The sequence below is a fragment of the Pseudopodoces humilis genome, chromosome 10, assembly GCF_049639895.1.
Source record: "Pseudopodoces humilis isolate 2021_Gansu_Grassland_sample_001 chromosome 10, ASM4963989v1, whole genome shotgun sequence".
In the NCBI taxonomy this organism is placed as follows: Eukaryota; Metazoa; Chordata; class Aves; order Passeriformes; family Paridae; genus Pseudopodoces; species Pseudopodoces humilis.
The window spans coordinates 31,468,369-31,483,931 of NC_142209.1; the positions used below are offsets into that span (position 1 = coordinate 31,468,369).

The window sequence follows — 15,563 nt, forward strand, 5'->3', positions numbered from 1 at the left end:
ACCCTGCCCAGGAAGAGGTTTGGAAAGGAGAGAGTGCCTGGCAGGGATGGGAGTCTCTGATTTTCCAGTGAGTGATGTGCTGTCCCTGAAATGTTCCAGGCCAAGGCTGGATGGGGCTTGGAGCAACCTGGGCTAGTGGAAGGGAAAGCTGCCCATGGCAGGTGGAATGAAATGCCTTTTGAGGTCTCTCCCAAAGCTGTCTGGGATTCTGGGATAACCTGGGGAGAAATCTGCCCTCAGCAGCCTCCCCTGGGCTGCACCTCACTCAGCCTGTTCCAGCACCTCTGCTCCTTCCCTGCTTTCCTTCAGTTGGTTTTTGGGGCGCTGTCTGTGCAGCTCAGACACTGAGCAGTGCTGAGCAGTGTTAGCCTTTGCTGGAGCTGGGGCTCTGCAGCTCCGGAGTGCCCTGGAGCTCCCTGCTGCCAGAGCGGGGTCACTGGTGCTGCCTGGAGACACAACCAGCAGGAACAGACCTCTCTGCCTGCCGAGGATCACAAGGAAAAGATGGATAATAACATTCTGAGAGCTGCATTATTTCCTCCGAGTGATGAATATTCCATAAAACACTTTGGGAAGCAGTTTATCGGGGTGTGAGCAGCAGCACTTTATGGCTGCTCTGGCTGTCAGAAAGTGTTATTAGAGCTGTTCCTGAAAATTGTGGTGTTAATATGCTGCTCATAGTGCTGGGATTTGATCTACTAATGATGATCACCTGGGGCTCACAGGCTCTGCGTGTGGCAGGGCTGACTTCTGCTAGAAATAATAATAACCAGGTAAAATTCATGCACACTCACATTCCTGGAGTAACTAACAGGATTGTGCTAAGCAATTTGTAGATACGAGCTACACAACAATAGGCAAATCACACTCCTCACATTTTCTCATTTCCTTTCCTTTACATTTCATTATGTATCAGGCTAAAAAGTGCTTGGATAGAGACCGTGGCTGCAGCATCCCTTGACACTTTATGAGTTCAAGAATACAAATACTTTCAAAATTCTTATTCCAAGCCACCTTTCCAAATGCCGGCCTGTGTGTTTCTGCCCCTCAGGGAGGTATCACACCCATGATCCCAAGCAAACGACAGGAATCTCATGCCCAGGCCTGTGGATGTGAGGGGATTTTGGTGGGACGACCATCCCTTCACAAAGCACAGCTCGTGCCAGCTCTGCCTGCCAGACTCACGTGGCAGACAGACCTTCCCTGTGCACGTGTCCAGAGACAGATTTGAGGAATCTGCCAGGATCTGACAACCCTGCCTGGTTTCTGGCACAGACCCTCCTGGTGTTCTGCCTCGGTGAATCCCCGGTGTGCAGGTGCTGGTGGCATCACTCAGTGTGCTGCCTGTCTCCAGCCCCGAGTGACAGCCCCGTGAGCCCCTGTGCTCCTGATGATTCCACGGCCTGAACTCGATGTGATCCCATCAAACACCGTCCCACCTAGGGCCAGGTGTCACACGGTGCCTCTGTTTCCTCTGCAGCAGCCCCCGGGCCGGGTTGGGCACTCTGGGGCTCACAGCAGGCAGGGCCGCAGCTCCCAGCTCCCTCCATGGCGCTCAGGAACGGGGGCATAACCCAGCTCCTGCTCGTGCTGTTCCCACCAGGGGTGTGGGGCAGAGACAAACAGAAGTGTCCCGAGCATGAGGATGGGGAGCACTTTGACTTGAGCCAGAGGAGCCCTGAGGTCAGGCCGTGCCAGGCCCTCAGTGCCCTCAGAGCCCACCATCCCTGGTGGAGGCCCGGCCCTCCAGGTACACCTTCCACTTGGCTCTTGGATTTTCAGCCTTGCCCTGGTCTTTGTGGCCAGTTTGTTCCACCTCTGCTCTGTGATGAAAGCACCAGAACTCTGCTATCAGCTCCCCTGCTGCTGGAGACACCTCTGCTGGCACCTCAGTCCTCCCCACCAGCAGCACTCTGCAAACCCCCACAGAAATCACCTCTCTGTTGATAAAGTCTTCCCTGAGAGGGAAAAGTGCATGCAAATATTGTCCCACTCTCAATTGCTGGTGCCCTTGCAGCTGTGGGAAGCAATGCTGTTCTCATTCGTCAGGGAACTGGGCTGCACTAACTGCGTGGAGAGATGCAGCTGAGATCTCTGCTGCAGAGTTCCCCAATTACAGTCCACATGTCCAACCACTTGCAATGAAATTCATTTCATCCCTCACAGCGTAAATATCATCAGTGCTCTGCTGTGCTGTTGTGCCAGTTCCTTCTCCCTTGTAGCTGCTAATATCAAACTGGTTTGAAGTTTGCCAGCTTTTGCAGCTGGTGGAGCAGTGGTGACAGGCGAGTGAGGGGATGGCAGCAGAGCAGGGGGACAGCAGGGGTGGCTCCTGGTCTGTCACTGCCCCAGAGCTGTGCCCAGAGCTGTGCCAGTGCTGCCAGCACGTCCCCGTGATGGGCACAGCAGCCACCTCAGCCTGGCCTCAGCCCCATCCCTCACTGACAAGGGGTGACTTGAGCTTTGCAGCCCCTCCTGGCACCCAAACCTGTGTTCTCTTGCTTTTGGAAAATCTGCACACACAATTTCCTAATCACCCTCCCACCAGCACTAAACTCCTGCTGCCAAAGCCCCCCTGGTATTCAGGGCACATTTAAAGGCACTGCAGGAGTCTCCCGTGACAAGTTTTGTCCAGAAAGTGAGTAAATTCAATGAAGAAAATTGCATAAAGAAGCACTGAAATCCTGGGAGGGAGAGACCTTCCTCCTGAATTTCAGTTACAGAATCACAGAATCCTGGAATTGTTTGGGTTGGGAGTGACCTCAAAGCTCACCCAGAGCCCCCCCAGCCATGGCAGGGACAGCTGCCACTGCCCCAGGCTGCTCCAAACCCATCCAGCCTGGCCTTGGGCACTGCCAGGGATCCAGGGACAGCCCCAGCTGCTCTGGACACCTGTGCCCACCCTGCCAGGAGGGGATTTCTCCCCTATATCAGCTGCAGGCCAGTGCCTGATGATGTGGAAGGTCCCAGCACCTCCCTGTGATCACTGATTGATTCCACTGGAACGTCTTGGAGCCTGCCAACAGTTCTTGCAAAGCAAACATAAATTTAAAAATGTATCGGTAACAATTTATTTCTGTGACACTTTAACACTTCTGTCAAGAACACATTTAAATTAAAAATGAACAAGAAACTGAAATAAGAGATGGGGTGAATTGGAACGCATCAAAGGAAAACACTCAATCCTTAAGGCACTGCTCCACTGCTAAATCCCTGTCCTGTGACAAACACTCCAGTGCTGATTAAAAGCCTTCAAGGTCTCTTCATATTTCCAAGAAGAACAACTTACTAGTGTTGGATGTAGAATTTCTTTCTTTCTATTTGCAGTTTTTGTCAAAATTTTTCATAGTTTTCTGGTGTATTTTTTTAGGATATTCATGGAAGAAAAAACACAATCATTATACAGTGGGATTCTGGGATTTATTTGCCAGTAATGGGGCACGTTGCTGTAAGAAGCAATAACAGAGCAATGAAGGTGCTGCCATTGTCTTTAAGTGCATCTTAAGTACAGTCATTACAAATTGGACGTGGGTAATTCCACCTTTATGACTGGCTGTTTCATCTCCCCTCTCCTTCCCTTGACAAGAGTGTTCCTGAGCTAAATGAGTCTTTCCTGAAAGTGAAAGTCATGAGAGTTGGAAAAAGATTAGAGAGAACATGAGGAGAGGCTGGGAATGGGGAAAATGAGAGATGTTAAAGCACAGGAACATGTCCTTGTCTGAACTGCATTTTCCCTGCCTGGCTGAGCCCGAGCGCTGCAGAACATGTACAGGCACAGGAGGGAGGGCTCCCTTCTGAAAAATAACTTAGAGAAACTTCTCTTGGAACAGCAGAGCCCTGTATAGGTCATTTTGGTAGTGCTGGCTCTTAGAATGATCACAGACTTAGGGAATCCCAGACTGGTTTGGGTTGGGAGAGACCTCAAATCCCACCCATCCCAGCCCAGCCATGGCAGGGTCACCTCCCACTGTCCCAGGCTGCTCCAAACCCATCCAGCCTGGCCTTGGGCACTGCCAGGGATCCAGGGACAGCCCCAGCTGCTCTGGGAATTCCATCCCAGGGCCTGCCCACCCTGCCAGGGAACAATTCCTGCCCAAGATCCCATCCAGCCCTGCCCTCTGGCACTGGGAACCATTCCCTGGTCCTGTCTCTCCAGCCCTTGTAAATAATATTCTCTCTCCATGTTTTCTGTCGGCCCCTTCAGGCACTGGAAGGCCACAATTACCTCACCCCAGGCAGGACCTGAAGGGCTGCACAGAGCCTGGGTTCCTCAGCCTGCTCCCCATGCTTTAAAAGTCTGTCAGCCCCATCAGGGCAGCTGGAGAGAAGATTCTCCAACATCTTTCAGTTTGTTACTGCAGCCATGCTGCTGCTCTCATGAGAGATTTTTATTATGATTCCTTAATATTGACATGTTCTGTATTGCTACATCAGGGTACAGAATGTTCCACCCATTCTGTAAACATTAGCCAGCCCCATTTAATAACTTTCTCATGATTTCACACCTAATAGTTTCTTGCAGTTCAAGAATAATTTATGAGTTTATTCAGCTCAGTAAATACGTGTTTGTGTCTGTAAAGAGTCAAAGCTCACGGCTGCGTGGAAGGAAATAAGTGTATTTCAATTGATCTTCACTGTGCAGCTCTGATTCGTATTCCTCCAGCATCTTCTCTCTGGAAGCAAAGCCCGTTTGCTCTGTCCATGGCTTTGCTCCCGAGTGGGAAGCAGAGGCTGTTTGGATTCCCCTTGGCCGGGCTCCGTGGCTCTCAGCACGTGTTGTCTCCCCACGTTTGTGCCGTGGAGCCCCTGCAGGTTCAGCAGAGCAGTCATTTGTGAGAATTGATTTCTCGGAGTCAGCGTGCAGTGCCATGGAAACCCATGGTGGGGGCTCCAGCCACGCCAGCCGTGCTCTGAGACTGCAGCTGGGCTGGGATTTCACCCTTCTGCTGTGTTACATCACCAGAGCAGCGGCAGCTCCATCACAACTGCAGCTCTTGCACTGAGAGAGTGGCCAGGCGTGGGAAGGGCTGCCCTGGGCACAGCCACCGGCCCTGGAGGGGACAGGAGCAAGCAGACACTTTGTGACACGGGTTGGTGTGCACGGGGTGTTTGTCACAGACTGGACTTGAAGATCTTTGGGGTCTTCTCACACCTTATTGATTTGATGATTCAGTGTCACTTAGCTTGTCCTGGAGATCTCGGAGGACAAGGACAAGTGTGGCCGTGGTTCCTGTGCCGTGACAGTGGCACAGGAGGGTGGGTGCGGTGTCTCTGTGGTGGCACGAGGAGCCGGTGTCCCGACGGCTGCAGGAGCTGACCGTGCCCAGCTGGCAGGTCCCACACACACCCACCCACAGGCCTCCTTGCTGGAAGCACAAAGCAATTTCTCCTCAGCATCCTGGCCTATCAATATGTATTGTGCATATCAAAAATTAAGATCCATTTTGTCATTTAAATAAAATATGAGGACATTCCGGCAGCCAAATTGCATTTCAGTTCCTGAAGAGATTCCTTAGGTTTCTGGAACTCTCTATGGAAAACCAGGGCCAGCCAAGAACTGCTCATGGCAGGGAGGTTGGGACTAGGTGATCTTCAAGGTCCCCTCCAACCCACAGTCCCAGAATGTTTGGAGCTGGGAGGGAGCCAGGAGGATCATCAAGCCTGGGTGTGCAGTGGGCAGCCCGTGCAGGGGCAGAGCACACCGGTGTTACCAGCACCAGGCTCTGAGCAGCCCAGCCAGGCCCCTTTATGGTCCATCACCAATAATCAGTTAATCATGTTAATTTTCCAAGCTGCTCGTGTGCGGAGCACGGCGTGTCCAAAGCGCCCTGACCCACAGCTCCGTCCCCAGGGACAGCCAGGACTGCCATGGGGAGCTGGCTGCTCCTCCCTGCCCAGCCAGGATGGGGCTGGGGAGAGCCTCTCTGCAGCTTCTGCCTGACGAAAAATATTCCTGCTTTTAACTGGGCACTCCTGGGGGATGGTGGCTGCTATGAAAAAAGAAATAAAGCATCCCAGTTAAACTGCAAGTTGTAAATTACAGCTGAAAAAGGAGGAAAAGCACCCACTGAGGACATTGCATGGTTCAGCCTCACACCGGGTCCATCCCATGGCAATGCCAATGAGCCAGAGTGGGCTCCAGAGATCCTTGGGGGTCGTTCCAGCTCCGCTCACCCTGGCACTGTGGGCACAGAGCAGGAGCTGGGCGAGCTGCAGCTCTGGATTCAAGGGTAGAATGGCATCTCCCTGCACTGAGCACAGCCTGAGCTCGCTGTCCTGCCTGCAGTGACTCTCCCCTGGCTCTGGGGATACATTTCCCCCTTGTTCTCAGCTCTGTCCTGAAAAACTCACAGTAAATAATGCTTCCCCAGCGGCGAGGAGGACGCTTCAAAGGTGAGGTGACTAATCCTTTCACTGTCTTAAGCACTTTGAGATCATCCCATATAAAAATCACTATAAACATTTAATATTCTCATAGAAGTAGTGTCAGTGCTGGCTGCCTGGGAACCTGTCCCAGGAGGAAAGGGCAGAGATCAAGGAAAGTATTCAAAAGGATAATTAAATATTTAATAAAAGCCATTAAATAGTGTGGGCCAGGGTTGCAGCTGGCATAACTCACAATGACTCTGCTGGTTTATATTAAAAGAAGCTGCTTTGGGGTGGCTTCTAAAAGCCTTTCAGATTTGCTGGTGTCATTACAGTGTCTTCTATACTGGGCAGTGTCAGAGCTGCTGATTTTCAGCACACCTAATGAGGAAATCAGGGTAAAAAAACATTATTAGAAGTAAAATGTTTTTATGTAAGAAAGCTGTTTAAAAATTGAGTATTGTGGTGTGTGTGCTGTGATGTGCCACTGACAGACACCAAACTCATCCTTTTGGTGGGCAAAGAGACTGGAACTCTTCTGCTGGAGGTTTGTGGAAGTAGATGGATGTGGGATACTCCTGGCGCTTGGCAGAGCAGGAGGGGCTGGGCAGCTGTGGCCTGCAGCCAGCTGGTGGCAAGAGGCTCAGCAGATGTGTCCCCCTGCCTGAGCAGCCCAGCTGTTTGTGTGCATTTATATGTACATTTATATGTACATTTATATGTACATTTATATATTCATGTTCTGCTCAGCCCACGCCGCTCACTCCCCTCATCCACAGCCAGCTCTGCAGCCCCAGCTCTGCCCCTGGCACGGGACAGGGACAGGGTTCAGATCCCCTTTTCCTCCAGACACCCTCCACCAGGCCATATGTCACCCTTGATCTGCGGGCACACACACAATAGTTGGAATTGTTCCTGATCCTCTCTCAGCTCGCATTGTAGAACAAAGAGGCAAGCGCAGAGGGACGGTGCAAGAGGAATAAGTGGGTTTAATTGAGGTCACACTGATGTGACAAGTCTAGGAGCTAAATGAGCTTTTAAGTTAAAGTGGGCAATGGCTGAGGTGAACTCACATATCCCTTGAAGATGTTTTTCTTTCTGCTTCTCTCTTTTCTGTACCTTCATTTTGTCAAATTAGTCTATTTTAGATTCTGCAGGTTAAATTTAAGACTAACATATAGGGAGTGCTTTGGAAAAGGAATTTGTGACAAAACACTGCTGCTTGAGAAGTGAACAAATGACCAGAAGAGCTTCTTGCCCAAAACCGAGGGTCTCTCCTGCCTGGTGCAGAGCAGTACGTTCATTTTTTCATGTAAAAGGTAAAAATTGTGAAAACTCTAAGTGGTTTCTGCAAGGGGGTGCAGCCAACACAAGCCCTGGGCCTCTTTGTTTCACAGCTTGGGGGTGAGAAGAAGACTGGGACGTGACGCAAATCCATTTTGTGTGGCCTGGGAAGAGCAGCCGTGCAGACAAGCCAGCATCTCCAAAGGATATTTATGGCATTCTCCATATAAATATGCACATGGGAGATAGGCGAGAATATCACTTTTCATATCCTCACCACAAGTGCTGCTGCCATTAATCTGTCACAGCCATCCTTTAGGTGCAGTTTCAAGTTTGATGTAGTAAAGATATGTGAATTTGAAATTTTATTTCAGTGCTGTCATGTGAGCACGTGACAAAGAGAAGAGTAAGGAGCTGTTTGTGTGTGAGCTGCGGGAGCGCATGCACTCAACACGTGATGCCCGAAAACGTGCAGTGCATGGAGTTCACAATGCTGCATTTCAGAAATGCTGAAATATTCTAAAATTTTATTTATCCTTACCCTGAGAATCACATTCCTGTCACGTACCATAAATTCAGCTTTTTGGCCGTCTCCTGGCTGTACATTTAATTTCTGTGGGAAGTTCTTTGTTTTGTCGAAGGGGTTGACTAAGCTCACAAAATTAACCTCGTGCTCTCATCCCTCAGACCCCTTTTGCTTCTCTTTCCAAACGCAAGGAAAATCCCCACCCCTGTAAAACACCCTGAGAACAACACTCTGTTTCCATGGCAGCCACGATTTGCACTGATCCTTCCCTAACTGAGGGGTTCCTGCAGGTGCCTCTCACTAATCCTGACCAGGGTTTCATTTCGGTCTGTGACTTCACTGCATCCATAATTCAAGGTAATGCTCAGTGTCCACTGAAGTCAATGAGACTTAAGCTCATGAAAAATAAGTTTGCTGAATTAGGGTGGAAATAGAATTATGTTGGTCTGCCCTGCAGCCACGAGTGACTGGTTGAGAGGGGATGAGTTCATTCAATGTGCACAGGAAATTAAAACTGACCTTCAGATCACTGATTTTTGGAGAAAAAAAAAGAAGCAAAGCTCTTAAAAATGGAGCCTTTGACTGTTAGAAAGGTGTGAGATCTATTTATAGCAGCACATGCCATTTCTGTACAGCGTTCAGAGTTATTTAAAGTCGATGACAAGGTGTCTGCTCCTCTGAGGGAGCAGTTTCTTGGAGGTGAGGTCAATCGGATCGCGTCACTGATGGGGAAAACGGGAAATAATCCCCGGCGGTGAGCAGAGGCGGGCTGTGGGACTGGGAATTCTCCCCAGCAGAGCACTGCTCTGCTCCTGCTTTTCCTGCTCTCCCCATCCCTCGCAGGCTGGCAGCAGCTCTGTGGAGGAGCTCTCACACCCGCGGGGTGCGAACCCCAACATCCGCGGGAGCGCTCTGCGAGCTCGGCTTCTGGAGCTGCTGCGGATGAAACTGGATGAAAACACTTCCCTTCACATCACCCCGTGCTCTGCAGGGTGAGGATGGCTCTGGGAGACAGCTGCTGCTGCACAGAGCACGGCCACTGCTGCTGACGGGCTGTGGAGCAGGGCCAGGGGACAGAAATGCTCTGGGAGGAGAGAGATGGGGACAGAAATGCTCTGGGAGGAGAGAGATGGGGACAGAAATGCTCTGGGAGGAGAGAGATGGGGACAGAAATGCTCTGGGAGGAGAGAGATGGGGACAGAAATGCTCTGGGAGGAGAGAGATGGAGCTCTGAGCCCGACTGTCTGTGGGGAGATGGGAATCAGGGTTATTTGGGAATTCCTCCCGTGAGCATTCAGCTGAGCCTGGAAATGGGATGGCTCCAAAGCTACAGTTTAATCACAGGACATTTATTGGGGTCACCCCTGAGTCCTGCCAGCTCTGGCCTCTCTCTGGAGGTGTTATCGCTGTCACTGGGGTGTGTAGGATTTTCCATTTATCTCCAAGTCAGATTTTATCTGGTGCAGGCAGCTGCCATCAGCCGGCCACGGCGTTTGCCCAGGAATAAAGAACATTGCTGAGGCAGACATCACAAACACCTCTCTTTTCACATGTGAGCACCTCTCCCTGCCCTTTCTATTTGTTTGTTGACCAAGAATAGGTTCCCCATCCGTGCTTTTTTCCAGGACAATCTGCCTGGTTTCCATTGCATCCCCCAGCCCAAGGAGAGCACTGACAGCAGCAGAAATGCCCAGCCAAGTCTGAAAGGCAATTCCAGCCCTGCAGGATTGGGCACACCGGGGGCCAGGGCTCAGCCCCGTGTCCTTGCCCATTGCCAGGCAGGGGAGCACAGGTGCCTCACTGCCCCTTCCCACCCCCTGCACTGGGGACAGGGGGCTGCCAGCCAGCTCCAGACTCCCAGAACACGATTTGGACCGAGGAGGGTTGTGAATAAGCCATTAGTGAGCAGGTCAGACCCCACTTTTGGCTGCAGCCATCAGCTGGCAGGGATGGAGGGCTGGCAGGTGGGTGTGTGTGAGAGCCAAACACATCCCTGATCCTTTAAGGGATTCCAAAAGTGGATGTCAGTTATTTCTTTAATTACCTGCAATATTTCAAGTAGAAATCCTTGCACATTTTTCTTCCCCAAAAGTCATAAATAATGATTTATTAACGAGACATCAGTCATTACTTATATCTCATTGTCTGTTTGATATAACTAAACCACTACACCCAGGAAGTCTCTGTGATCTCCCTGTTTTTGTGGCAGAAACCACAGATTTCCCTGGCCCTGGCTCAGCCTCCCCCACCATCCTGCCCCTGGAACCTGTAGCTGAAAAGGGAATATTGGGGTTTTGATAGACAAAAACATATTGGTGGCCATGAAGCATCATGGGCTTGCTCTGTGTTAAATGAACCATTTTGTTTGACCTGAAATGACTTCTGGCTTTCTTGGAACTGCCAGAACATTGAGAAGCCCTTTAGTTGCACAGCCTTAATTAAGCAACTGCCTCCAGTTATGATTTACTCTGTCATTCAGAAAATTGGACCTTCACACTGTTCCTAATTTTTGCCAGAGTCCTTAAGGACAGCGTTTACCAAGATCAGCCGTAGTTTGGGCTGCTCCAGGTTTTAGATGCCGGGCTTCCAGAAATGTCTCTGCAGAGCCGTGGCTAAAGGAGCTCTGAGTTGGGCACTCACTCACCAAGGAGGAATTGTTGCTACTCCCCAACAGATCCTGGGCTGATTATCTTCATTAGCAGGACTGTAAATTGCATTTTGGTGCTAAGGGCAGTTCTGTCCTGCTACAGCAATGCACATCCCAATTCCTCACCCACCTGCTGCAGCACACCCTGAAGTGGCAGCACACCCTGAAGTGGCAGCACTTTGGTTTCATTGGAGTCACGTGTGCTGAGGATGGAATGAAACCTTCCTACATATTCCCAGTGCTTCCCGTACATCCCTGCCTGACATTCAGCACTGGATCACACAACCACAGGATGGCCTTGGTGGGGGGACCTGAAACTCCCTCCAGCTCCAACCCTCCCAGCACCTCCCACTGTCCCAGGCTGCTCCAAGCCCCATCCATGCCTTGGGCACTGCCAGGGATCCAGGGACAGCCACAGCTGTGCTAGGGCCTGCCCACCCTGCCAGGGAGCAATTCCTTTCTACTGTTAAGTTTAAACCTTCTCTCTGGCAGTGGGTTCCCTGAGTCCTGTCCCCCCATCCCAAAGTCCCTCTCCAGCTGTCCTGGAGCCCCTTCAGGCCCTGCAAGGCCACACTGAGCTCACCCCAAAGCTTCTCCTCTCCTGGTGAACATTCCCAGCTCTCCCAGCCTTTCCTCCCAGCAGAGCTGCTCCATCCCTTGGATCATCCTGGAGCCTCCTCTGGGCTCTCTGCAGCAGCTCCAGCTGCTCCCTGTGCTGGGCCCGGGCTGGGGCAGCTCTGCAGGTGGGGTCTCACCTGAGGGGCAGAGGGGAAGGATCCCCCCCTTGCCCCCAGACAAAAGAATTTATTGTGCTCTGTGGATTTCTGCTGCTCTGGCACCCAGCACCGACACCAGCGCTTGTGTGCATTTATATACACGTAAATACACATATATTAAATTAAATACAAGTTAATATATATATTCAGTTAAATAAATACCCAGTGTGATGCGTATATATAAATATATGTGTGAGTGTGTTAAGAAAGCCTTCAGAATGGGAGAGACAGGAGGCTGGGGGATGTCTAATGGATTGCCATAATCACAGATTCTGATTCATACTCATCATCTGAAAACAGCCAGCCAGAAGATGAAATAACTTCACATCCATCAAACACTAAATGAATATGTTATTAAGGATATTGTACACCATCACAATCAGCACGTGAGCACTGTCTGTGCTGGGTGCCTTCCATGGGCAGAGCAGTGCTGTCAGATCAGGGTCACTGCCTGAAGCAAAACAAAGCAGGCAGGGAGAGACGATCCCCACCGCGTTCCCCACACGTTCCTCTGCTGCTCTGTGTTCACTTCCCTCAGGAAAACGACAGGACTCGTGTTCCTGCCTCCTCAGCAGCCTGCAGAGCCTTTCCTGCTCAGCCCTGACCCCCTCACACCGCCGAGGCCAGCTGGGGCCGCAGCCCCTGGCAGCTGAATGGAACCTCTGGGTGGTTTGGGGGATCCTGGGGCCAGGAACAATCCTTCGCTGTGCTGTGGGAGCCCAACAGTGCCAGACCCACAGCACATCTGCCCAGACCCACAGCACATCTGCCCAGACCCACAGCACATCTGCCCAGACCCACAGCACAGCTGCCCAGACCCACAGAACATCTGCCCAGACCCACAGCACATCTGCCCAGACCCACAGCACAGCTGCCCAGACCCACAGCACATCTGCCCAGACCCACAGCACATCTGCCCAGACCCACAGCACAGCTGCCCAGACCCACAGCACATCTGCCCAGACCCACAGCACATCTGCCCAGACCCACAGCACATCTGCCCAGACCCACAGCACAGCTGCCCAGACCCACAGCACAGCTGCCCCAGCTCCCCAGCGTGGGACAGGAGGAGGCAGCTCCTGGCTCCTGACCAGAGAACACATTGCAGATGTCTGGGAGATGCTGAAGACTTCACAGTGCAGGAGTTGAGGGACAATCAGTGCAGGTGTCAGGATGGGCTGAAGAAGCCGTGGAGAAGAGGTGCTGGGGGCAGATCACAAAAGCAGCCCCAGAGCACAGCTCTGGTGTTGTGTCCTGGGGTAGCAGCCTCCTCCTGGGACCCCCATTCCCCTCCCCACCACACTGCTCCCTCGCTCCAGCACCACTGTGACATCAACCATCTGCAAAGACTGAAGGGATGGAAGAGTGGATCCTCTACTGTTCAAATCGACAGGGGATAAACATCACAAATCCTCTGGACTTGGGGAAACGTGGTTCCAACAACCAGAAGCAGAGAGCACACATTGCTTTGGGAAAGAAGAGGAAAGAAAGGAAAAGCCGTGTACAGCAGTGGCCCCTGAGATGGAGAAAGCACAGCACAAAGCTCTTCTCCTTCTCTCTGGAGTTTAAAAACGCTGCCTGGATGCTGGGAGCCAGGGAGAGAAGGCTGGGAAGGATCACAGGCAATGGGAGCTGCAGTGCCCAGGCAGGCAGAGTGTCTGGAGTGAGAGGTTTGGGATTCACAGAGCCACGGCCAGAGCCGCAGCACGCTCCTCGTTAGCGCTCCGCTTGTTTATTACCCGCACCTCACATTGTTCTGCTTGCTTAATTAAAATGTGATGTGCTGCAATTCAGATGCTGTACAGACACCCATTACCACAACACAATTACCTTTATCAACCAAGCTCATCACCTCATTAAAAGAAGATGTCAATTCGGCTTGACAGGATCAATTTCCAGTACACCCTCCCTGACTGGCACTATTTATATTACACTTCCTCAGTTTATTAATTAGAAAAGTAATTTTTGCTCTTCTGATTCTTGCCAGATACTGATTTTTCTTATTGTCTTAATATTACTCTGAGTTTCTACCCCTCATGCTATTCATTTTCCTTTTATCCCATTTATTTTTTTCCATTAAAATCTCTGCAGTTCTCCTGTAGGTCAGTCGAAGGTTCTTTGCCTGGTATTTTTTAGGCACCAAAAACCTTTCCTGATCATACCACACAGTGAGTGACCTCTGAAGGACTTCAGCATGTTTTTATAAAATGGATTATAAGTGTTTCCACAATTTTAATGATTTGTTTACATTATGAAGCCTGGACTTCATCTTAACAACACCTGTTATCACCAGCAGGCTGTGATGGCTGGGATCTCAGCTACAGCCCGGTTCTGGGGCTGTTAGAAATTCCTCCTCAATTGATAAACAATTCCTGAGACAAACTGTGCGTGTGTTAGTTGGAAACTGCGTGTCCTGCTGGCAGATGGCACTCCTGGGGGTTCCTCACACCAGCACAGGATGGCTCAGCCTGGGAAACACCTCCAGGATCCGACCAGCACCACGGTGTCCACGAACCCTGCTGACAAAGCTCTGGGTGTTTGAGCACCTCCACCGCCCAGCACAGTCTGTTCCAACGCCTGGCCACCCTCATTGTGAGGAAATTTTCCCAAATATCCGACCTGAAGCTCCCCTGGAGCAACTTGGAGCGGTTTCTCCTTGTCCCCCGGGAGAAGAGCCCGACCCCAACCCTGCCACCGCCTCCTTTCTGTGCTCTCTCCGACAATTTCATGATGTGTTATAATTAACTGACCTCATTTTAGTGGAGGTTTTCTGGCTGTGTCCTGATGGAGCTGCACACCTCTGGAAGCATCCTTCCACCTAATTGCTGTAAAATCCCTGCCAGGGACCCGTCAGGCCAGCTGGGTTTCTCGTGGTCACCCCAGAGCTGCCTGGCTTTGAGCTTCCAGCAGCATCCTTGAGCACAGATGGATGTGAAATAGCAGGAAAGGAGGAATTAGGAGTAAAATAAGAACTCTATCTTTATTGGGAAAAAAACAGGGTTTCTGTTAATTGCTAAGACTTTGTACTGGATCACAATTTACTGCATTTTTTGGTTTCCTGTTAGTTTAACACATCAAATTGTAAGTAGGAGTAACAGTACACTCACTTGGATATAAATAAATAAATAATAATAAAAAAATAATAAATAAATAATAAATAGAACATGTTGCCACTGTGGTTATCAGAAATAATAAAGCACTAGACAGAAAACCCCCATAGGTGTCTTTCCTCCTGACCCTCCAAAGGATCTGGGCAGTTTCTCCTTGGATATTTGATCTTGTTTCTTGGGTTTAAAGTGTGACATTTCACTAAAGCTGCCCTTCTTGGAGTAATTGCTGCTGGGGATTAAGACAACTGCAAACTCTGAGCTAGTGGATGGGTAAAGCAACACAAATCCTTTCGTGTCAGTGAATATCATGTCTGAAATGTGATAATAGATCTGATTTTGTATCATTTAGGAGCACAAAAGGGGGTTTTACTGCTTGAATTAGCACACAAGATGGTATTAAAGCTTTTCAGTTAAACTCACAGTCAAATAGACACCAAGAAAACTCTACTTTTATTGGTGATGCTGTGCATAAAATTATCCAGGCATCACAGGGAAGGAGTGTGAAATCAACCCAAAGTTTCCTCCCTGAACTGATGCCTCTTCCTTTTCAGAGTGTGCAGTTGTTTTACAGTGACATTTAATAATGTATTGCAATAATTGCTGGAGTTTACTGCTCATTACTTCTTTAAAACCCCAGGAATACAGTAACACTTCTTTGATTTTCTTTTTTTATATGAAAATAATTTTCACTATAAAGGTTGAAGGAAAACACGTGCTCTGTACTTATAATTTGATAAAGTCATCGCTGTTTTAATTCTTAAAATTATCATTTCAATTGCAGTGTGCAGGCTCTAGAAAGAGGACTTAAAAGGCGAGTTATTAATTTTTCTAAGCAAAGTGTTTTAGGCGGGTTC

At 50.1% G+C, this 15,563-nt stretch overlaps 1 protein-coding gene across 1 annotated transcript in view; it reads left to right on the top strand.

Moving 5' to 3' along the window:
* Nucleotides 1-1,548: 1,548 nt before the first annotated feature.
* FPGT (fucose-1-phosphate guanylyltransferase) overlaps nucleotides 1,549-15,563 on the top strand; it is a 159,360-nt gene continuing 145,345 nt past the window's right edge. Inside the window, exon 1 of the mRNA XM_088060087.1 lies at nucleotides 1,549-1,750. Within this exon, the coding sequence (XP_087916213.1) occupies nucleotides 1,549-1,750 (202 nt within the window). The remainder of the gene's footprint in view (nucleotides 1,751-15,563) is intronic.